The sequence below is a fragment of the Borostomias antarcticus genome (assembly GCF_949987555.1).
Source record: "Borostomias antarcticus genome assembly, chromosome: 18".
NCBI lineage: Eukaryota > Metazoa > Chordata > Actinopteri > Stomiiformes > Stomiidae > Borostomias > Borostomias antarcticus.
In genome coordinates, this window is record NC_140251.1 from 15028404 (window position 1) to 15050995 (window position 22592).

At 45.1% G+C, this 22592-nt stretch overlaps 1 protein-coding gene across 4 annotated transcripts; it reads left to right on the forward strand.

Annotated features, from left to right (window-relative positions):
• Positions 1-22592, forward strand: LOC311320862 (uncharacterized protein). Of its 4 annotated transcripts, XM_084452721.1 has the most exons (13): positions 1-131; positions 578-629; positions 2652-2734; positions 2910-3119; positions 3795-3862; positions 4228-4257; positions 7419-7553; positions 7744-7925; positions 9508-9543; positions 11425-11457; positions 14703-14755; positions 15647-15769; positions 21818-22592. In XM_084452721.1, coding segments are annotated over exons 2-13 (1155 nt in total). In that variant the 5' UTR covers positions 1-131; positions 578-628; the 3' UTR covers positions 22019-22592. The 4 variants fall into 4 exon arrangements, with proteins under 4 accessions (XP_084308847.1, XP_084308850.1, XP_084308848.1 ...); XM_084452724.1 differs by lacking the exon at positions 11425-11457; XM_084452722.1 differs by lacking the exon at positions 4228-4257 and having other exon boundaries at positions 7416-7553.

Sequence of the window (22592 nt, forward strand, 5' to 3'; positions counted from 1 at the left end):
CATAAAGCCAAATACCAGCCACCTCTGCAGCATCTAACAAAGTTATGCTCCCTTCCTTGAACTGTATTGCTGTCACGTATGCACAGTTCAGAATATAGCTCGCCTCTGGTCGGGTCCTTGTTTGATACCTGGTGAGTCTATTAGACTTTTACAGCATTTCACGAACCCTTCTCGTTCCTTGCCAGGGCCCGAGTGAGGAAGCTCCAGCTAGCATTAGCTTCCTACCTTATGAGTGATCTAGCCAGAAGAGATCTAGCTAGACAGCTACTTTTTCAAGCGACATTTTGCACCAGTAAGTGACTAGCTGATGATTTAGCGAGCCAACAATGGATGCTTCTAATGAGCCACATAAAGAAGTTACTAGTACTTAATTTGAATAGGCCTAGTGCCGTTAGATAGCAAGCCATGTTTGTTGCGATTCCAATGACGCTAGCTAGCATAGCTATTACACGTTATCTAGTTTGGGGTTAGTCTTAGTAATCACGCCTAAACGAGCTAACTCGTTAGTAAGTATCTAACCAGCGGCTGTCATGTGTGTGATGGGTCTAGTAACGTTACTGGATGATCTGTCTTGCAGGTTCGCATCGTCCAGTTGAGGTAACGGGACTTCGGAGGTGCCCAGTAAAGAAGTAGGTGACCATATACCCCTCTGACCATATACCCCTCTGACCATATACCCCTCTGCGTATCTCATATACCCCTCTGACCATATACCCCTCTGCGTATCTCATATACCCCTCTGCGTATCTCATATACCCCTCTGCGTATCTCATATACCCCTCTGCGTATCTCATATACCCCTCTGCGTATCTCATATACCCCTCTGCGTATCTCATATACCCCTCTGCGTGTCTCATATACCCCTCTGCGTGTCTCATATACCCCTCTGCGTGTCTCATATACCCCTCTGCGTGTCTCATATACCCCTCTGCGTGTCTCATATACCCCTCTGCGTATCTCATATACCCCTCTGCGTATCTCATATACCCCTCTGCGTATCTCATATACCCCTCTGCGTGTCTCATATACCCCTCTGCGTGTCTCATATACCCCTCTGCGTGTCTCATATACCCCTCTGCGTATCTCATATACCCCTCTGCGTATCTCATATACCCCTCTGCGTATCTCATATACCCCTCTGCGTATCTCTCGAGCTAATATTATAGCTACATAGCTAGGTAACGTTACTGCCATTCAAATAATCAGATTTGTTTAGCCAGGTAAGTTTTCACTCATACTAGACATTTGTTTTGGGCTGTTGGTGCGTGACATTAAATAGAGCAAACTCTCTCTCCTCTGTTCTGATACTCCTAGACCTGCGTTTGTCATGGGACACCATCAGATCCTTTTCTCTCCCCTCGAGCACAGGCTCCTAACTCTCCCTGTTTGCATCCTACCTGACGGGTCGCTCCTATCAGGAGACATGGAGTGGGTTTATATCGGAACCACATAGTCTGACTACGGGGGTTCCACAGGGATTTGTCCTGGGTCCTCTCCTGTTTTCCCTCTACACTACATCTCTGGGTTCTGTCATTTGCTCACATGGCTTCTCCTATCACTGCTATGCAGATGACACCCATCCAGTCCTGTCATTTCCACCTTCTGATACACAAGTGAAGGCACACATAGCTGGGTGCTTGGCTGACATCTCAGAGTGGATGACAATGGTCCGGGAGTCAGAGACGTGTTTTTGTGTTAGACAGGAAGTTGGTGATCTCCCTGCAGGTGGAGACAGGCACGTGTACCTGAGAGAGCTTGTCCTTCAGCCGGGCTGAGAGGATGGTGTTGAAGTCCACAAACATGATCCTGGCCTAGGTTCCTGCAGAGTCCATAGAGAACATAGAATGCTTTTTCATAGCTTTATTATCTGTCCGCGCCGAACAACGTTGCTGTCCTCGCCACCTACCTCGCCCCCCTCTGTGAATCCCGGGCGCGCATACGACAGAGGACACGGAGGAGGTGTCTAGAGTGGCGGTTGCCCTCGTGCTTTACCTTACCGACGTCCTTGCCCTCTGCTCAGGCACGTCCATGGCGTCTGCCCTGGTTCAGCAGTGCCATCTGTGGCTCTCTTTGACGGCGATGAAAGAGGTGGATACAATCGCTTTCCTCAATGCGCCGGTTTCCACAGAGGATCTGTTCGGCCGTCGGTGACCGTCACCGCAGAGAGGTTCATTCGCTTGGAAGAAAATAAGAAGCAACTCTCCGGGAAGCTGCTTTTCTCTCGTCAGAAGGAGACCAAGAGCTGCCGGCATGCTACTGTGTCCACACGCCCCACGGCACGCAGACGAAGACGGCGGGGGGAGCTGGCTACCAGGAAGGGAGTTCATCCTGCTCCTGCAGCAGCTCCACGTGTGTGTCCGTTCGTAGCATGAGAGTTAGACCTATCAGGAGTAGCCAATACCTTTCCAACAGAGGGCAGTAGAGATTGCTCAAAAACCTGCACCGCTTACTTCATCACTTTTTTTGTTTTTTATTGCTCTTCATGGGAAATAAGAATGAACAAGAATAAGACTTGATAACTTATCTGTTTATTGTGATTGTAATAATGATTGTTGATTATGATTGTAAGGCTCCCAGTGGTCAACTTCATAGTTAAAGTATTTATTTTACAGTCATTGAATGACTCATCAGATCTCTATGTTCATTTGCAGTGGCATATCTACAAGAACTACAGGACCACCACAATATAAGAGCAGCTTACGAGCGAGCGCTCGGGCTATTCTCAGAGAGAGAGGTAACTAATGGGTTCAAACTGAATTTCTTTAATCATGGTCATGGATGTACACACTGATTGTTTGTTGCAACTGTGGGATTTGATGTGCTCATCATTCTGTGCTGAATCTTTCCCACACAACCATTTCCAGTGAGCCTTTTTGATCAATCTAAGCTGGGGAATGCTTATGTTTCAGGTAACATACAAGAGAGTTGTCAATGTTGTGGAGAGGAGGTCTGCTTCGCCCTATGATACCCAGCGATATAGTGGCTCTCGAAGCTATCATCAAGATCAGGACCACAGAGGATACTATGCCAAAGACACTTACACTGGGAGTAACGATGGAAGATACTATGGTGAAAGCTCCCACTTCAGTAGCGTCCGTAGAGATACACCCCCACGCAAGGTATGTTAACCTCCATGCCCACTTCATCAGAAACTGTAGGCTATATTTTGAGGGTCACAGAACTACCAAAACAAGCATAGATTGTTAGGGGTGTCATCCGCTCTATATTAGGCTACGTTCCAGTTATCTGAGGATTATCCCATTGTAGTGTAGTGCATAGTGTAGTGCATAGGCCTATATCACGGCGCCACAATTTGGGCAACTCTGATCAGGTGGGAGAATGCAGAAGTGCCCATTGTCTCCAAAGTCTAAAGATCGCTATAATAATATTATTTCAAGAACCAAAATGGTTTTAAACAAAAAATCACAGGTAGAATACACATAGTTACCGCTCATTGACTTTCATAACAAAAAAACTGGCAGTGAAAAACAATCGGAGTCTGGTTATGATGAGTTTGTAATGCTGTGTATTCTGCTTGTTATTTTTTACTATTTCGATTCTTGAAGTGGTATTATCATAACAATCTTTTAACATTGGAGACAACAGGCACTTAACCAAATGGCGGCTGTGCAAATATGCCTATGTACATAAAAATGGCATGACAATGACATGTAACTTAGCCTGCTAGGTTTGTTTTCTTCCCAGGGATTAGACATTTCAAGACATGCTGTACTGGCTCAACTACATGGGTCAACAACAACAACTACAAAAACTTTGCCCATTTCTCTTTTCAGGAGGAGTCCTACTCTTACTACAGAGGAGCCAGAGATGATGGACCAGTCGTCCGTCAGGTAGAGATGAGGTAGGTACATCTGACTGCTTCCACAACTATAGAATCTTCATTATTTAACCTTTAGAAAGTTATTTCACAGCATGTGCTCGCCAAACTGCCCCTTACCCTTCATTTTATTTGAAGTGCCCTTAACTTGAATAAGAAAAAGGTGTGTTGTATAAACACAGTCCAGCAGGAGGCAGCAGAGATTTACCTTGTTTTAGCTGCAATGAATAGGATTTTGTGGGTGAATTTCAGTCATTTTTCAGAATGTTTGTCTTCGTGTTTGAAAAGCTGCATGCATAATTGACTGCTTTAACCATATTCTGAGTACTGAAGGCTTTTTTTTTTAAGCTTGGAAATTCACACTCCTTTTTTGTATCTTCGTTGGATAGGCCAGAGAAGGTAGACGAGAGCAAAGAGGGGTGAGTTTCAGTGGAAGAGGGTAGACCTGTTTGTCATAAGTATTTGATCACTGCAAGGTAACTGCTTCTGCCATGACATGAGTCCATTACATAGATCAATTACTTGTAAGTCATTGAGGTGCCTCACAGCTGGCAATTGTGGGATTTCTTTATTAGGTAAGATAATCAATTGCACCCTAGTATTTGAGGTTATTGGCCAATAGTAATAGTAATTGACCCAAGGTCTGTTTGCTATCATAAAGGAGAGTCTCATCAGAATATGATGTTTTGTGGTATATATATATTTCACTTATCAGCCACCGGAGTGTGCATGACTCTCGCCTTGGGAGCTCGACCCCACACAGAGCAGCTAAACCCAGGGGCTCTGCCCAGTGCTGCCAAGACGGCCATCTAGCAGTGGCCTGCACAGAGTGGCAACAGTTCACAGGCCAGTGCCCTGCAACCCCCTTCGCTCCAGTGGAGTCACACCACTTGAGACAAGGACAAAGGGCACCAGTGTCTACTCACTGAAGCAGAGCCAAACCCCCACAGGAAAACCAGCTGGGCCACTCCCTCTCCAGCCAAACAACCACACACTCTTCCTCAGATTCTCCACACTGCCTGCCCTCTCATCCTTGTTAGATTAGACGGGGTGCGTGCGCAAGAAAAGGTCCATCCTCTCCTATTCTGCTTCACTGCATCCAATTTCTTGACTGTTCAGCATATCAATAACTACGTATGTCACACAAAAAATATATTATACGGATGAAGAATCGGGAAATGGTTTGTTGGGAATGAGGGATGATATCTTCCATGTAGTTTTGTTTTCATTCACTTTGGGATTGTAAGGAAATGGTACTTTGGAAACTGCTATTGCCAAAGCATCCCTGGCATTGTGTGGTTTTGATGGGGAGGCATCTGGAAAGGTTTTCCACCGCTGGTGTGGTGCGGTCAGAAAGTTGATTGCCTCACCCTTGCAGTGTAACCAACAGGAAGCATGGCCAGGAAGTCTTTGGAGGTTCTCCCCTGGCCAGAGGTGTTGCATTGGCCATGTGGAAAGGTGGCCAGACACCAGACGACCAGCAAGCCCCCCCCCCCCCCCCCCTTCCTCTGCTCAACTCAAGATGGGGGCCTGGGGCTGCTTCATGGCCCTCACAGGCTCCCACACTAATGCTTAGACAGAGGTGGCCCGCCACAGTAATGGGGCTCACTGTGAGGGGGCCTTGGCAACAGAGGCGGGCGACGGATTGCTCAAACTGCTCCTTTGTAGAGCTCTTGACCTCAGCTGATGAATAGCAGATAATGAGGAAAATGGTAGCCTAGTTAAGTGCCAGAAGTGCAACTAGTTAGGAGTCACTCCCTTTGAACCATCAAAGTCACCTTGCTAAACCTCACCGGCTTTACTGTTTTTTGTAAACTCCTTGTAAATAGACCTTGAGCCATAATTATGTCTGTGTTATTTATGCCCGTGCAGTTATATCTTATTAATGATTTTAGAATTCAGGAATATGACGAAAGAGAGTGGTTGACTTTATAACGGATTTTAGACTAACAAAACCAGTTAAACTTTTCTTTTTTTTAATCATTGTGAATTAGTATTTAATGTTTTCATACTTCCTGGCTCAGCATGTATTCTAGCATGTGTTTCTTGTTCTGGACCTGAAAGAGGTGTTGTGGTGCAGTGACATCCAATTACATCTGATTCTGTGCTTTTTGTTACTCTGATCAGTCCTCTCTGCAGGATACCACCTTTTTTCAGAGCAATGTTTCTTGGTGTCATGCTCTGTCATGTCTTGGAACATGCAATCCTATTGCTCATAATGTTAGAGAGCTGTCTGCTGAGTCTTTAAAATGACCTACTGCTTTGAGTGCACTATTCACAAATATGCAACCTAAAAGTTTGTCAGGGCATCTTTCCATTGATCCTATGTGTGTTGCCTACTGGTCGTTTGTTCACTGGTGGTTGAAATACTGATTATTCTCTCATTGTAATGAAAGATACGGTGTCAATACTGCCCCAGTATGAACCTGATTCAGTCCAGAGTTTTTTCATAGGTGGTGTCAATTTAGTGAGATGACTGGAGTGTACTGCCACAATGGCAATTAACTTTATTTGGCAAATGGCAGTCTAAGCCTTGGCTACTTCAAACAGGGCTTGAGTCGTAAAAGCTTGAGGCCACGTTATGCCTGCTCTTTGTTTCGGACCTGGCCTAAGTTCAGACAGGGGTCATGGAAACCAGGTGCTGTTCATTTATACCTCTACTTGGTCGTACAGTACGTTGTATAGTCACAAGCAATCAGGCCAGCAAATCGGGATCAGGAACAAAAACAATGGAGCTTGGTAAATAAACTAGTTATTTTACCACAGATGGATGGAGTTGAATGCTGGAAAACCTAGTAACCATTACCAAGGTGGTAAAATATCAGGATTAGGTTATGATGTTGCTTAATGACCTGTTGATCTTAAACCAATTCAGTGATCAGGTGTTCGGTCTGTACCATCAATGTTTTTGGTGCAAGTCTCTCTTAAGGCTTAGAGATATTTAATAGGCCCAGTTCACTCAAAATTCACAGTTTTTCTACTCTTTATTGACCGATTGTGACCCACCAGACACTGGGTGTTGGTCCGTCTTTACAATTTAAAATATTCTACAGTCATCCACTATAGTTCAACAATTTCCTCCTGGGATTAATAAAGTATATCTATCCATCAATATATCTATCTTTCCTGGGCCTACCAGGATGTCTACCATTGCTGATTTCGCTGATAAAAATGTATTCAGATGTTGTAGTCTCTTGATGAAATGCTTTACATGCTTGAACATTTTTTGAGCCTGATTTGATCAGACAACAGCAGCTTCCAAAGGCAAATGCAAAGCCTAGACTAGACAATGACAACCCTCTTGTGCATGGTCAACTTCTACCGAGTGGAAAACAGCTAAGAAGCCAACTCTCCAAATAATTTTAGTGCCCCAAAAAGGAGGCTGGACTATGTACAAAAATGCTGTGATTTGTAAATGTTTAAAGTACTCTCAAATGAAAGCACAGAGCCAAAACCCCCAAAAATGTCAATGCCGAAATACGTACGGTTTAAACTGTATGTCATTGGTTTGGCTTGTGTGTGAGCTGTTTGATTTGATGAACATTTCCTGTTGTGACTTTCTTGGTGTCTTTGCCAGTAGGAGCGGTGGCAGAGCTGGATCCCTACCCAGCACCGGAGGTCAAGGGCTAGGCCCTCCCTTGAGGCCCATGTCTTCAGGCATCCCTGACCGAGCAGAGAGCCAGCAGAAGCAGGAGCCTATGTATTTGGACCGAAGGTATGCTATTCCAGTGAGTGATGGACCAACTGCCAGACCGAGGTCTTGACAGACCCTTTTTGGGATATAACTCTTAACGTAGCGTTTGGCACTGTGATTAAATCATGTATAGCGGTAGATCTATGGTTTTAGTACTGTTATCACATATTAATGGGCCTTTAATCCCCCTTTTCTCTGTTTGACTTTGCAGAGAGGACCATGCGGATCCCAGGTGGAGGGAGGAGTACCCTGCAGTCCGAGACCGTTCTCCTTCTCCCGCTAGGAGGGAATTGCTGCCTCCTGAACCAACTCTCTTAGAGTCCACTACTAGCAGTAGAAGCTATTCCCCTGAGAGAGACCAGCGCTTCTCCTACCAGCAGATCCAGCAGAGGAGTAAGTGTTCTGTGGCCATCTGCTCAAACAACAAACTCAGCTGTCAATCATCAGTACTTATATCTGGACTATAGTAGAAACATTCTATTGGGACTGCCACCAGTTTTGACGTACAGGTGCATCTCGAAAAATTAGAATATCATGGAAAAGTTCATTATTTTCTGTAATTTAATTCAAAAACTGAAACTTTTATATATCCTAGATTAATTACACATAAAGTGAAATGCCTTGATGATTACAGATTACAACTTATGAAAATCAAAAATCCAGTATCTCAAAATATTAGAATATTACATAAGACCAATCCAAAAAGGATTTATAATTCTGAAATGTCGGCCTTCTGAAAAGTATGTTCATTTATGCATTCAGTAGTTGGTCGGGGCTCCTTTTGCACAAATTACTGCATCAGTTACTGCATGAAAGCAAGTTACTGCATCAGTTACTGCATCAGTTACTGCATCAAAGCAAAACCCGGTTCAGGTCCACCGGCCGCCCAAATACCGCTGGTCGTTCACCTCCATTCATTTTTTTTAACCAGAATTACGCAAAAACTACCTGACCGATTTTCGGACGGGTCGGGTCCACGGGCCGTCTAAACAGCACAGGGCAAGAGAAACCCATTCAATTTTGGAGCAGATCCAAATCACGGGCCGGATACATGAATGAAAACGAAACAGAACGAAGCCAGCACCCTGTGTGGGGGTGCTAGAGACACAGGGTTTGTACTGGGGTGTGCAGGCGGAGAGCCCCGGTGGCTGTGACCCAAGGGGGGTGCCACAGAGCCGGCCAAATAAAGCCACCCATTCACCTCCAGTCATTTTTGTGCGTGGCTGTAAGCCAGCGCACCTAGTATAGCATTTGTCCGGTTATCACTCCCTCCCTCCCTCCGTCCGTCACTCCGGACAATGTTGGCCTGCATTTCTCTGTTGGCACCACACGAGGCAGTAGTCCCAGCACACAAAAATCAAGAAGGACACCAAAATCAACCCGCCAATCTCCACTGCACAAGTAGAGTAGTGGTGAGAGCATTGGACTCCCATCCGGGAGACTGGGGTTCAAGACCCCGTGTGGATGACTTTATGTTATCATCAGTGTAACTGCTTTAGCCACTAACCGCTATCATTATTATCATTATTATCATGTTATGGAATCTGCTGCTAGTTGTTGTGAGCTCATGAGCTAACTGGCTATCCCACTGGGACCCAAGGGGGGAGCCACAGAGCCAGCCAAATACAGCCACCCATTCACCTCCAGTCATGTTTACCTCTGCCCCAGTGAATCACGAGCCGGCTTCACACTGCCCGGGCGGCCATTCACCTCCATTCATTTATTGGACTAGGATTACACAAAAATTACCAGACTGATTTTCATGAAACTCAGTGTATAGTATCGGCCAGTATAGAACCCATTAAATTTTGGCGTGCACAGAGCCACGAAATGCATTCTGGGGCCGAGGTATGTGCTCTCTGAGCACCATTTCTAGTTGATAGAAGGTTCCACAGCCTTTGATTGAATGTCAATCTTTGTATTAGGATCTACTGTTGTTTGACTGGGTTTTGACAGCTCACTCCTTCCTCAACAGGGTATGAAGAATCTTCCAGCCAAAGCAGAGAGCTTGGTAAGCCTACATGCACTCCAGGGCATTTGAGATCATAGCTAATCCACATGTGCTCCTAAATGAACACATTTAGGAGCACAGAAAGAAACTTAGGAGCGCAACGAAAAATTTGAAATAACACATTTTTATTAGCAACACACACATTAGACCTACTGCCAACAACAATAAACAATAATAACCTGCTCACCATAGGAGCTCTCATCCTCTCCTACTATACTATTCCCACACACTTCATCATGTGCATTGGTCCTAATGAAGACTATAGCCTACTATCCCCACACACTTCATAATATGCATCGGTCCTAATGAAGACTATACTATTTCCACACACTGCATCATGTGCATGGGTCCTAATGAAGACTATACTATTCCCACACACTGCATCATGTGCATGGGTCCTAATGAAGACTATACTATTCCCACACACTGCATCATGTGCATTGGTCCTAATGAAGACTACTATTCCCACACACTGCATCATGTGCATTGGTCCTAATGAAGACTACTATTCCCACACACTTCATAATATGCATCGGTCCTAATGAAGACTATACTATTCCCACACACTTCATCATGTTCATTGGTCCTAATCAAGACTATGGCCCAATCCCAATACCCCCTTAGCCCTAGCCCTTGGCCCTACCCCTACATTTTGCGTGTTCACGCGTAGGGTATTGTGTCCCATTCCTTTTAGCTTCTAGGGCTAGGGAGCATATCGAGGGCTAGTGGACGTTCAAACAGTCCTCCAAAACGAGGGTTTTCAGATGCTGACTTGAAACCGAGGGGTAGATGAAAATTCACACAATGCTTTGCGAACTTAGGCAGGGATATGAAACATGGCTGCCGGTGCCGTGGGAAGAAAGGCCAATATCCTCACAAATAATCATAAAAAATAAAAAAAATCCGAAAAGCTTAATTTAATGTAGATGCAAAGGAACATGTCATTGGATCGTTATGACACGCATTTCAGGGGAAAAAAAACATTTTTACAATGTCAACGGCATTTCATTGCGTTTTGATGTGGATTGTGGTTGCTTAGGTTTCCCAGAACCTGTAAAGAAACATGTTGGTATAAGCTATATAAGCTACAGTACCTCTTCATGGTTTCAAATAAACAAAATGGAAACGGGCCATTCTGAGAAGCATCTGTTTTCAGAGGAGGTGTGTATTAAGTGGGTCCAGGTGTGCTGGAACATGTTAAGATTTTAATTACACATGCAAACCACAAAGGCTTGGAAAAGGATAGCCTTGGTTTATGGAGGTGATTTGGCTTTTTGATTCCAGGTTGACCTCAGCTTGGTGTGAAAGTAGCCTGGACCCTGAGCTAACAGATGTCCCTCAGATCAGAGCTCCCCCTTCAGCCTGAGGATTTACTTACATACTAGCTTTTGTTTTAGAATTACTCAACAATTGATTTTAAGATGACAAAGGTTTTATGTACATTTAGATTTGCTTTATTTGAGCCAATTCCTGGAGTCAGGTACATGTAATTTCACATTTATGAGTACATTTGGCAGGGGAATAATAAGTAACCTTTAAAATGCACTTTTACTGATGGTCTCAATTGAGAGCACAAAGTAAGCTTTCAGTTGAGTAAAGAATCTTATATTTGGGCTGCATTTTCTACCCCCTTTGAAGATGCCATAAAACTGCTAGAAAACGGTTGTCCCCCCCACCCCCGCCTGGAACACTAATTAGGCCAACACATCAAAGCGCCCAGGAAACATTTGGGGTGATGATAAGGGCTGCATGCGGGTTCTAGTCATACACAAGGAGATTCTGTACAATGTCTCTCTTTGAGTGAGCAATGGGTACAATGATCTTAAAATACTGTATATACTGAAAAAATATACTGTGCATGTTGCTTTTTGGCCGTTTCAGTACTACAAGGTCACACAGAAGACGACGGACATTGTGAGTTTGGGTGACATTGAGGTGATCAATTTTGTGGCAGTGACATTCCAGTTCCTTCCACGATTGGCATATGCTGCTTTTAATGCCCCTCCCAAGGGGGCAGACATAGTTGCTATTGTGGCTGATTACAATTGGGCCTGCCCATCCATCATGGCTCAGTGAAAGCTGAATGGACCTGCAGCATGCCCAGTGTATCTAGTAAGAGGAGAATGCAGACTGCTTGTGTACTGTTGACCAGCTGCTTGTCTGCTGCTCTACAATGTTGTCCACTTCAACTCTACCAACCTCAGAAACCTTGAATCAGACACTGGCTTGGCTTGGCTTGGCACGGTTTAGCGACATACAGCTCAGCTCGCTGGTGGATAAGCAGCCTATACACTGTATATGCCTTCAGTTAAAATTCTGTTGAACTTTCCGTTTTACTACTTTGGGAAATATAGACTTGGATCAACATCGACAATTTTCCACATCGGTGGACAATAAAGTTATATTCTATTCTGTCTTTTTGTTTTAGCCTGGAACTGGAAGAAATAGAACAGGTCTCTATTTTTGAGATTCACACCGTACTCTAGATTTCAGATAGCGATTCCATTTCATTTCATTTTGATAGATTTCACTCAGTCTGCTCATCTCTCTTCTGCTCCTCTTGCATTTGCAGTTCATGAGCCTCTGCTGTTGTGGATCTGTCTCTAATCATTTGAATTACGCTGCTTAATGTTTTCCACCGATTCAATGTTTGTGGTGATGAGTGGCACACCAAGTCAGCAGCTTTCCTCTCACCACACGGCAGAAAACCTAACCGAGCCGGTCCTCGATTGGCATTTGATGTTTTTATTGCATTTGCTCTGATGTAGCGCAGTCTATTTTTGTTGTCGTTAATCCAGTAATCTGAACCTCATTTGCTTCCTAAACTAAGGAACTACATGTGCAGTTCACTTAGGCCCAGGTTCAGTGTGCTTGCTCCAGGATAGTTCAGCACAATGCCGAGAGCTGGGATCAAACCGAGGACCTTGCGATCCCCAGACGGCTGCTCTAGCTCGGAGCTAGGTTCGAACCGAGGACCTTGCGATCCCAAGACGGCTGCTCTAGCTCGGAGCTGGGATCGAACCGAGGACCTTGCGATCCCCAGACGGCTGCTCTACCTCGGAGCTGGGATCGAACCGAGGACCTTGCGATCCCCAGACGGCTGCTCTACCTCGGAGCTGGGATCGAACCGAGGACCTTGCGATCCCCAGACGGCTGCTCTAGCTCGGAGCTGGGATCGAACCGAGGACCTTGCGACCCCCAGATGGCTGCTCTAGCTCCCGAGCTACGTGCCGCCCCAGCCTATGCTTGCATTCTTGACATTCCTGAGTAGTGTTCGCAAGTTTGCTTTACTGGGCCAGCTATAAAAATGTGAAATTCGAGTTCGTAGTAGCTAAATCTGTCCATGGAAGAAAAGAAAAAAAATTCAGCAGATATCTTGGCTACAACATGATTGAGCCAGCACGGCAGTTTGGTGTTTATATGTGTAGTATTCAATTTGGGAATCCCACAATGTTACAACCATAGATCCTTTTTATGTGGACAACGCCAGAAAGGCAGAGCCTAGGTAGAATTTAATTGGAGGAGTTTTGGCAGTGGAAGGAAAAATGACCAAATCAGGAAGTCAACAAAATCAGGCAGACAAAAAAGCTACACTTCTGAAACACTCTCAGTGGGGGATGAAGCCGTGTGGAGGATGGAACAAAACCCCATCGTCATAGACCTGCACCCGGTGGGATTTGGGCCTCAGTGTCTCACTCCGTCTGAGGCTTTGTTCACACGGCAGTGAAATGTGACCCAAATCCGATCTTTTTGCCTACATGCGACTCGGGTCAGATTTTTTCATCACCATGTGAACAGCGCAAGTCACATTTTTTAAAATCAAACCTGGGTCGCTTTCAGAGGTGGTATTATATCGGGCACGTCTGATGTTTTGCAACGCGCCCGCCGTCTGAACAGTCATGTTGCGTTTAATCCGACTTTTACGCCACTCTAGAGCGACAGAGTAACAATCGTCACAATTCTGCGCCGGTTCCTTGGTGGTAACTGCAAAATAGACAGATTTACCATTTGCTCATACTGTCACCGGCTTCCACTGCACAAATACTTGAAAATCAACCTGTAGTAAAAGCTAACTTCAGTTGTGGTTGTAACGTTATCCACGGTTAAAGTCACACAGAAATTAAAAAAGCATTCTGTCCCATTTTGGTTCACATAATTGGTCATAGTGTTCACCTATTCAACAATGTATGTCCAAAAAATTACAAAATTCTACTTTTGTTGTAATCTTATAACAAAGTATATAATTTCCTTCTTCCTGGAAAACGGTAGGTCACGTGCAATTACGACACCAGGTACCTTAGATTTTAGGCCAATAATCTCACGACATCCACCCTGTCAATCAAAACATCAACTACTCTGCAGCCTCAAGTGTTGAATATCCTGCCCGCTTGATAACGTTCCAATGAAATTCATCTAAACGTATGTCCCGCCCTTGCAGCCCGTTTCAGGCAGAAATGGGTCAAAGTACGGAAGCAAGATATTCTCCAACGTCCCTTTCAGTGTATCTTTAACGTAACTTCCGTAAACAGTGCGCTGCGCATGACATCCTGACGTCTTTGTTATTGTTCTTCTGCGCATGCGGGTCTGTTCAGGGCCGTGGGCTGTTCACACGGGAGTCAAATATAGGTCAGATATAGGTTACATTTCAAAAGTAATGTGAACAGCTAAACAAAAAAAATCGGATCTGTGTAAAAAATCGGAATTGAGCATTAAGACCTGCCGTGTGAACTAAGCCTAAGAGTCTTGATTCCAAGTGTGTTTTTAATTTGACCTTGGCTCAGTCTCATCACCCTCGGAGATTCCTTCAATAAAAACAAACTTCCAGCTTGGCCATATTTGTTTTTTATAGACATATTGGAGCCGGCAGAGCACAATATTTAGTCACAGCTGAACTTCTTGACCGCTATTGTGTGAGCACTCCAGAAAGAGCCTAGAATAAACAGCTATTTGTCAGTGCTTTTTGACAGTCTCGTAGCATCTTGCCTCCTCCATTGTTCGCTGTACGAGTGCACTGATTGATTGGTAGATCACAACAGTGAATGAAATGTTTGTTCCCAAATGTGTTTCTGGTACAGAGAGAAATGAAAAGCAACTGTATTGTGATGAAGCTGATGCATCTCTCTATGTGCACCCTCATGGATTTCAATTTCTTTCCACAGATAAACCCAGGTTGTCAAGTCCCGGTATTCCTCTCGCTGAGGTGCCAGTCAAGGTGGGTCTTAGTGGCTGCCCCCCCCCCCCCCAACACACACACACATGCCATTCACATACATTTTGAAACCCCCAGTAGCATCTAGCAATCCTCATAGATACAGTATGTAGTTATAATTTATTGATCCCAGAGAAGGAATTACGTTTGGCGAAAAATAAAATGGAACTGGGTCAGAACAGTGCACAGTGAAATTCCATTAGTTGCAATACGGTGCATCATATATCACCCTATACTCTTTGAACCGATTTCCAGCTTACCCTTTCCTTACCTCTGGAAACCCATTACCGGTGAAATCATGTAATGTGATTACAGTAGCTTAGGAGCCCAGATCACAAGGTGGTTGATGCTCATTATATGGTCTCTTCTTTCTTGTGGTTTGATGACGGGTCATGTTAGGCAACATTCACAAAGGATGACCCATTTCCTTCCCCAGGATGAAAATCCCAGGACTATGGAAACTGAAAGGAATGAGCTTGCTGGCTTTTAATGCTAATAGGGTTACAAAATGCATTTTATTTGCTTCTGTGTTCAGTTATGAAGCCTAAATAAGAGGGAGAGAAAGTGAGTTGAACTTGCTGTGATGATGTGGGCTATTGTTTCTATTTTGGCCTCTAAATTATGCAGTTTGGTGCATTGACGTCAGTTAGGTATTTGCTTTCATTTTGGACTGTCATCAGGCTTTGATCATCGGTTGATCATCATATACTGGGCAGAACTTGTTAGATTGCTGTTGAGAGGCGTCGTGCATAATGAAGGATTTAAAAAGAAGTGTTAAACAAGAAAGCAGCAGCAGACATTCTCCACAGGTTTGTCTCACAGACTTTGAAGCCAGAACCAGCTACCTCAGCCATGTGATCTCTGAACTCTAACCTTTAACCGTCTCGCTCCCAGGACGACCCCCCTGCGCCAGGAGCGGAGCCGGCGGAGCCTGGGATGGCGAGCGAGGAGCCGGAGGAGGACTTCAAGACCCGACGGTCTCGGCAAATCGCTACCAAAGCTCTGGAAATCGAGAAGGTAATGAGTTTCCTCAGTCCCTAAGCCTCCAACGGCCACTTATTCTCCACTCAGCTGGCCCCCGGGTTAGCTTAGCTCTCTCTAAACTATTACTGGCCCTCTCAAACCCTTCTGCCTGCTACACATGGTGGCCCCTGGGTTAGCTTGGCTCTCTCTAAACTATTACTGGCCCTCTCAAACCCTTCGGCCTGCTACACATGGTGTCTGCGCAACATGTCTTTTTCATTTGGGTGGAGAGAGGGGAGGATGAGTTGGCAGAAAAGATTTAAACACATCGAGTTGCAATGCTCTCCGCGCCTGCTATTTGAGTCTGCCCCCCCCCCACAGCCCGCCCCCATGTATGCACTACTCTACAGTGCCACTTATCTGTTCCCGTTAAAGCAGGGCAGGAATTGCCCTCCAGGACTCGGCCAGCCCACCCACGGTGGAGTACTTCTCTTGGCACTAACACACACATGCTTAGCCCGCCATTTTTAACCAGGTCACAGCGGTGGTGAGGGGCACCGGTCCGTACAGTACATTTGCCATCTCCACATCTGCTCCGAGCTCCACCATGTACTGTCTGAACCATGGCTACGGTGGAAGAGCAAGACTCCCAGACCGAGTCGCCGGGTCTGGGGCTGCGGGGTGACGTCGGGGTTTAGGACATGGGGCTGGCGGCGGGAACCTAAAGGGGGGGAAAGACTTGGGAGATGGGCTAGAGCTTGGACCAGGGTTTGGGCCTCGGGGTTTATCTGGAGCTAGGGAGTGGCACGGGCTAGGGCTGAGATAGAGATGTGACGGTATGAAAATGTGACGTCACGATTATAGCGAGCTAAATTATCACGGTTATCAGTATTATCGCTGTATTCTAAAATGTGTTGAACATTTTCAAAACCTTTTTTATATCGAAAACCACATTGAAACCACATTGTTATATTGAAAACACAAATAAAATTAGCAGCACTATGCACTTTTTGTTTGCATAAACACTAAAGTAATGTGTCTTGGAGACTATTGCTAACTTTGGTTGACATTGGACAGTATTTACAGTGGGTTTTTCAAAGTGCGGAAATCAAACATGGTTTTAGTGATAATTTCATCACGATAAATTTAATTGAAATTTATCACAGTTTATCATTATACCAGATATCGCTACATCCCTAGGCTGAGATCAGAGCTGGGGCTGGGGTTCGGGCTAGGAGGGGGCAGGGGCTAGGGCTGACCTCAGAGCTGGGGCTGGGGTTCGGGCTAGGGGGTGGGTTCCATAGCTGTCATTCAGCTCCACGTGGAGGTAAGATGCTACCCGTCTGCTTGCTAGAGAGCGTTTCCACTCAAGACTTTGGGATGAGGGCTACAAAGAATTCCATTATGATTTAGATATTGTCTGATTCAGAACTTTGTTTCAAGCCTTTTATGTCCTCAATATGTCTTATGCATAATCTATGAATGTTTGTTGAGATTATGACAAAACCTTGACATTAATTACAGTTATTCTGTTTTGTTTGGTTAGTGAAATTGCTGTCATAAAGGAGTTATAAACAGTCTTTCTTTTAAGCCCCCATCCTCTACATATTTGTAGTAGCAATTTAATTATGATCCTCCCTATTTCACGTCAGGATGAAATAACCAGTTTTATTTCTCAGACATTATGCAAGACATAGGCCTACATGGGCTGGGAGCGATTTCACTGAAGAGCCCATTCATCATTTCAATCAGTGCAAACGAAACGTATCAACTTGCTCTATTAGGCCCTCCATTGAGAGGTCCGGTTTGCAGCTTGAGTGATTAAAATGGCTCTTTTAATAATATCCCCCTAATCTTTCCCAGCCCCTCAGCCATTACCCCACTTCCCTTATTACACCGGACCCCCAGCCTCACCGTCTCCCTCAGACTCTCAACCCTCCACCATACATACACACATGAGCACAAACCTGGATGCACACGCACACACACACACACACACACACACACACACATACCCTTTGCACCCCTGTATTTCAGACCTCAGTAGGGAGGGCCATATCTGATGTGGTCCCCTCCCTCCTCCCCCACGTTAGGCCCCTCAACAGCTCTGTCTCCGAGGGTCTCCAGCCCGTCCTGTGTGGCCCTCTGGTATCAAGCCTGAAGATCAGCTCCAACTGCAGGGAGGGGAACCCAGGAACAACCTCCCCACAACCTCCCTACACAGCACAGCACACGGAGCAGGCTCGGGTTTAACGCACCCTTCCTGTTTGCTTAAGTAACAGTTGAGCAGCTTTAAGAGAACAGCAGCCATTTGAGCAAACACCCCTGCGGTCTCTGTATTGTTATAGCCTCGGAAGAGAGTGACGCATGTGCGTACGCAGCTTGTTTTTGAAACTGTAACAGTGTCAGGGGAAATCATTTGATTTGAGGTCATTGCAACAACAACAAAAAAAATCTTCTCTTCCACACTTTGTCTTTGAAGCTTCAAAGTGCATGGAGGAGTGCTCATAGGATGTAATGAAGTGGAAATGTAATCAGTGTCAACACACAGTGGAGCTGGGGAAAAGGTTTTGTTTTGAAAGATGGCAAACATAATCAGCTGTAAGTGATTGGGGGGTAGTGGGATATGTGACATGCTCTCTGCACGCTTTTGTCTTGTTAGTGTTACTTGTCCCTTTTACATCCTCAAACCTGGAACCAATTTTCTTACGCCAAGTCCCGATGAATTGAATGGAGATGGTTTTCCAAAGGAAATACCGCTTACAGAGTTTTGGAAAGTCTGAATTTGGAATTAAGGGTCAGATGATCTTTGAGCCCTATTTTACCGTCTCAAGACAAAGTCCAAATGTGATCGCGATTTGATGGTTTTTTATTTGTGAGCCTATAGGGCTCCTCTCCAGCCCCGCGGGCCTCTGTTGCTGTAAGAACTTAACCCTGGGATTTCTTGGCCACACGTGTAGCGAGTCTCTCACTTCCCTGCGGTTGCTGCTCAACGCTATAATTATGTGGCCGACTGGATTCGCTTGACATCATCTGCAGACATTAAAGCGTCCGTCTCAGTCCAAATATCTCCCACAGTCTGGGTATTTCTGTCAGAGTCCTCTTCATTCTCACTATATTCTTGGCCCTTCTCTCTGCAGTGTGTGTTCCCTTCGTTCTATGCACTGGCGTGCGGTGCGGACTATGCTGATAGCCGTTTACCTATATGGATGATGGGTACTGTTGCTTGCACACTTGGTGCTGAGCTACGTATTTAGCATCAACTTCTCTAGCTGGCTAGAATCTTCCCTACATCAGCATTAGGGCTGCCCCCCAATAGTCGACTAAAGGTTAGTCGACGAGAAGAGTCCTAGTCGAGCAGGTTTTCATTAGTCGCAGAAAGAAAGAAAAAACTCTAAATCCTCAAAAATAATAAAATGTTGTTCAGTCTCCTTGCTGTGTTGCCGAATGCCGACACATTGAGAATTAGTCTACCGCTTTGCTGAGGCGGCTGCTGCCGATCGCTCCGTGTGTTTGGTAAGGTTATATGTCTAATAATAATAATAATCATAATAATAAAGGAACGACTAGTCGATAGTTGCTTGAAATTAGGACTTCTACCTCTTCGAGCAGGAAAATCTTTAGTCGGGGGCAGGCCTAATCAGCATCCCTCTTTGCCGGTCAGAGAAGTGTTGTGTTAGGCTCTAGTTGTAGGAGGAGAGAGTGCAGTAGCTAGAATGGCGGTTTGGGTTTGGGACGTGGGAGTGAGCAGGTAGCTGCTGTTAACTACCTGAGCGTGCTGCAACTAGTACAACAAACACACACAGACATGACACGCACAAACACACACACACACACACACAGGGTATTTCAGGGAGAAAGAGAGAGAGAATACCTGAGACCTTCAGACGTCTGGAAGCTGCAGCCACGGCACTTTTAATTGACTTTTAATTGGCAGGTAGAGCCGAGGAGAAAAGATCCCCCTCATTTTGTCCCAGGAGAGTATGGTGGAGCGAGTGTAATTTCACTTTACCTCACCTGCCTGGCCTGCTCCAGAACAACTCAGGTGCGTTTGAAAGGGTAGAATATTGTCCTAGTGGAATAACGTACTGTAGTCTCAAAAGATCTGGATTCTAGCAGCCTAAGTTGTTTATTTGCTTTTGGTACTGGTGTTTAAAGCATGCTTAGTGTGTGTTATTCAATCAAACAGGATGAAAGAGTACTTTCCCATGTACATGGCTATTTTCATACTTGTATTGTTTCTGTTCTATTATTCCCTTACCTCTTCCCCTGACCTTTCACGGTAGTTGTTAGTGACTCGGCCCACCCAACCAAACTGGACTACCTCCCAGAGTTCGGCCTCCCAGAGTTTGGTTCCCCTGAGTCCACTGATAGTGGCTGTGAGCAGTTCAGGTTTCATTCAGGATGCGATATGACAGAGTCTGTCCTGTGCTGGACCTCTGAGTTACAGCTTTATAAACATCACCCTCCTCTTTTTAATCTATTACATTACCAGACTTCCATTACACACATACACATGCAGACACTCACGCACACACTCGGCTGAAGGAGTCCTGGAATACAGCCTGTTATGTAGGAGCTTTAGACTGCTCACCCTCACTTGCTGTTTAACTGCCCACTGATGTGATTGGACAGGCAGCAGCGTTTCTCCATGTTTCCTCAAACCCTCTGAAGCTGCTGTGATTATTTACCCGATTAATCAGAGTCAGACTATATGAAAAAAGATACCTATTGTAAGGTAGAAGAAGCCCAGATTCCCAAGATGGTTCTAGGTACCTAACGTGACACAGTTGTACCTCTAAGTAAGCTACAGTACATGGGACCTTTCGCTTAGTGGAATAGATGTGAAGAATGACTGTCTCTGCCAAAGTCATTACAGACCAGTGTTCCCCAAATAAAAAAGCTCTACCACTGAACAATATTGTGTAATAATGGTGAATGGTCCACTGCCCAAGCGGCCGCATTGCCAGGGACGATTTCTAGTAGCCAAAATCAACCGTTGCTTTTATTTCTTTTGTTGAAGCTACAAAATGAACATCAAATATATTCAAATCAATAATTTCCTCTGTTTATTAATACCGTTGGTAAGTAGCCATGTAGCAGGTTAATTTACAGACAGACAGTTATCGTAAAATAAGAGTCCGACAGTGCGTTCTGAACCACAGGCTGACTGGCTGACCGTACGCTATCCCTTAAGTATTCAACTCATTTCTTATGAGCAGCACAGAATACTTTTATCTCCAGTTGATTTCTGTGACATCAGCACTCATTCATTCTTATTATTTCAGACTCAATTGTTATCTTGAATGTTCAAAGACACATCAGATTTGATTCTGTGGAGAAAAAAAATCACTGTAAAGCCTGCTGCCAGACCCAGTAAACTTTTCTGGCATTTAGCTGCCCAGTGAAGAGAGGTGAGGCTTGGCGGGATTATCTGAACCCTGGAGGACCACTGTGTCCCAGGCTGCTCTCTGCTCTGTGAGGGCATTTGGTGGTGCAGTGTGAAACCTGGGCCAGACATGCCCTCCAGGAGGGATCAAATGCAGGGGCCCACCGTGGTCCTGTTAGCCCTGGGTGATAAAGGCCTAGTGGGCTTGCACCTGGGACACAAGGCCGCTTTAATAAAGAGGTTAACAGACGTTTTCTGCCTGGCTGTAAAATCCGAGCTAGACTTGAGAGCCTGTACAATGTGATGTGAAAGAACTCTGTAGTCCCGCTAACAGACTCTTAACACCTTTGCTGCCTTTTGTTCCGACGGACACACACACACACACACACGCATAGGCTCGCACACATATTCACACACCTGTTTTGTTGAGTGCACCTACTTGCCAGAAAGAAAGGGTTCATTAGGTTCACAGGAAAGTGCTGGCATGAAGACGAGGTCGAAACCTGTGAGTGCCAATTGAGAGAGGTGTGTGTGCGTGTGAGTCTGTGTGTGTGTGTATCGTCACTGCTTGTGTTAAAGCTATTCAATACTCTTGAAGCTGACGCTTAACTTGTTGAAGTACGCATCATAGTGTGTTATTTTTAGAATGATGTCTCTACACACGCACGCGCCACAATATCTAACGTGGTCCATGTTTGTGTGTGTGTGCGCAGCTCTACATGCAGGACTGCGAGACATTCAGCACAGTGGTGAAGATGCTGGTGGACAAGGCTCCCAGCCTGGACCCACTGCTGCAGGCCCCCCTCAAAGAGAACCTGACGGCCATCAAGGAGCGCTGCTTGGAAGACCTCAAGCAGTTCATCAGTGAGCTGGACCAGGCCACTCAGCAGCCCGAAGTGTCATCATCATCGTGATCCTGGAACAGAAGAATGGGTTGTAACACAGTACAAGAATGCCCCTGAGCATGACTTTGGGAGACACCCAAAGCCCCAAAGATGAACATTTTGAGATTCTTTGATCTTCTTCCTCTTCCTCCTCCTTCTTCTTCCTCCCCCTCTTCTTCCACTTCCTCCTCTTCTTCCTCTTCCTCCTCTTCAGTCATTATTACTAATATCTAATCACTATATTGTTCTAAAACACTGAGGAAGCCTGTATCTGGGCTTACTCAGATATTCTACGACAGTCTCTCTTATCACAAGTCTGTTTCTTGGATGGCCATTTTAGAGTCCAGTCTAGGAAATGTTCCCCAAGTTTTGAAGAGCTGAATCATACTGATTCTGTACACATGTACACAGCATGGAGATATTCAGAGGTTTATGGAGATTAACGGTGTATTAATAGAATTATGGATAGTGTTTTGTTATAGTTCACTGATTAGGCATTTCCAATTGTGTAGTTTTTTTGACCAAATTTTATGACAGAATTCTTGTATAAAAACGTTGGATTATGTTTTCATATTGTGTGTTTTTCAGTTGAGAATTGCTTTGT

Bases quoted from the DNA above. Each gene is read 5' to 3' on its own strand.
- LOC311320862 (XM_084452721.1), top strand. The intron at 4,258-7,418 runs GTGAGTTTCAGT...CTTTGCCAGTAG, and splicing joins GTAGACGAGAGCAAAGAGGG to GAGCGGTGGCAGAGCTGGAT. The intron at 14,756-15,646 runs GTGGGTCTTAGT...TCTCGCTCCCAG, and splicing joins TCGCTGAGGTGCCAGTCAAG to GACGACCCCCCTGCGCCAGG.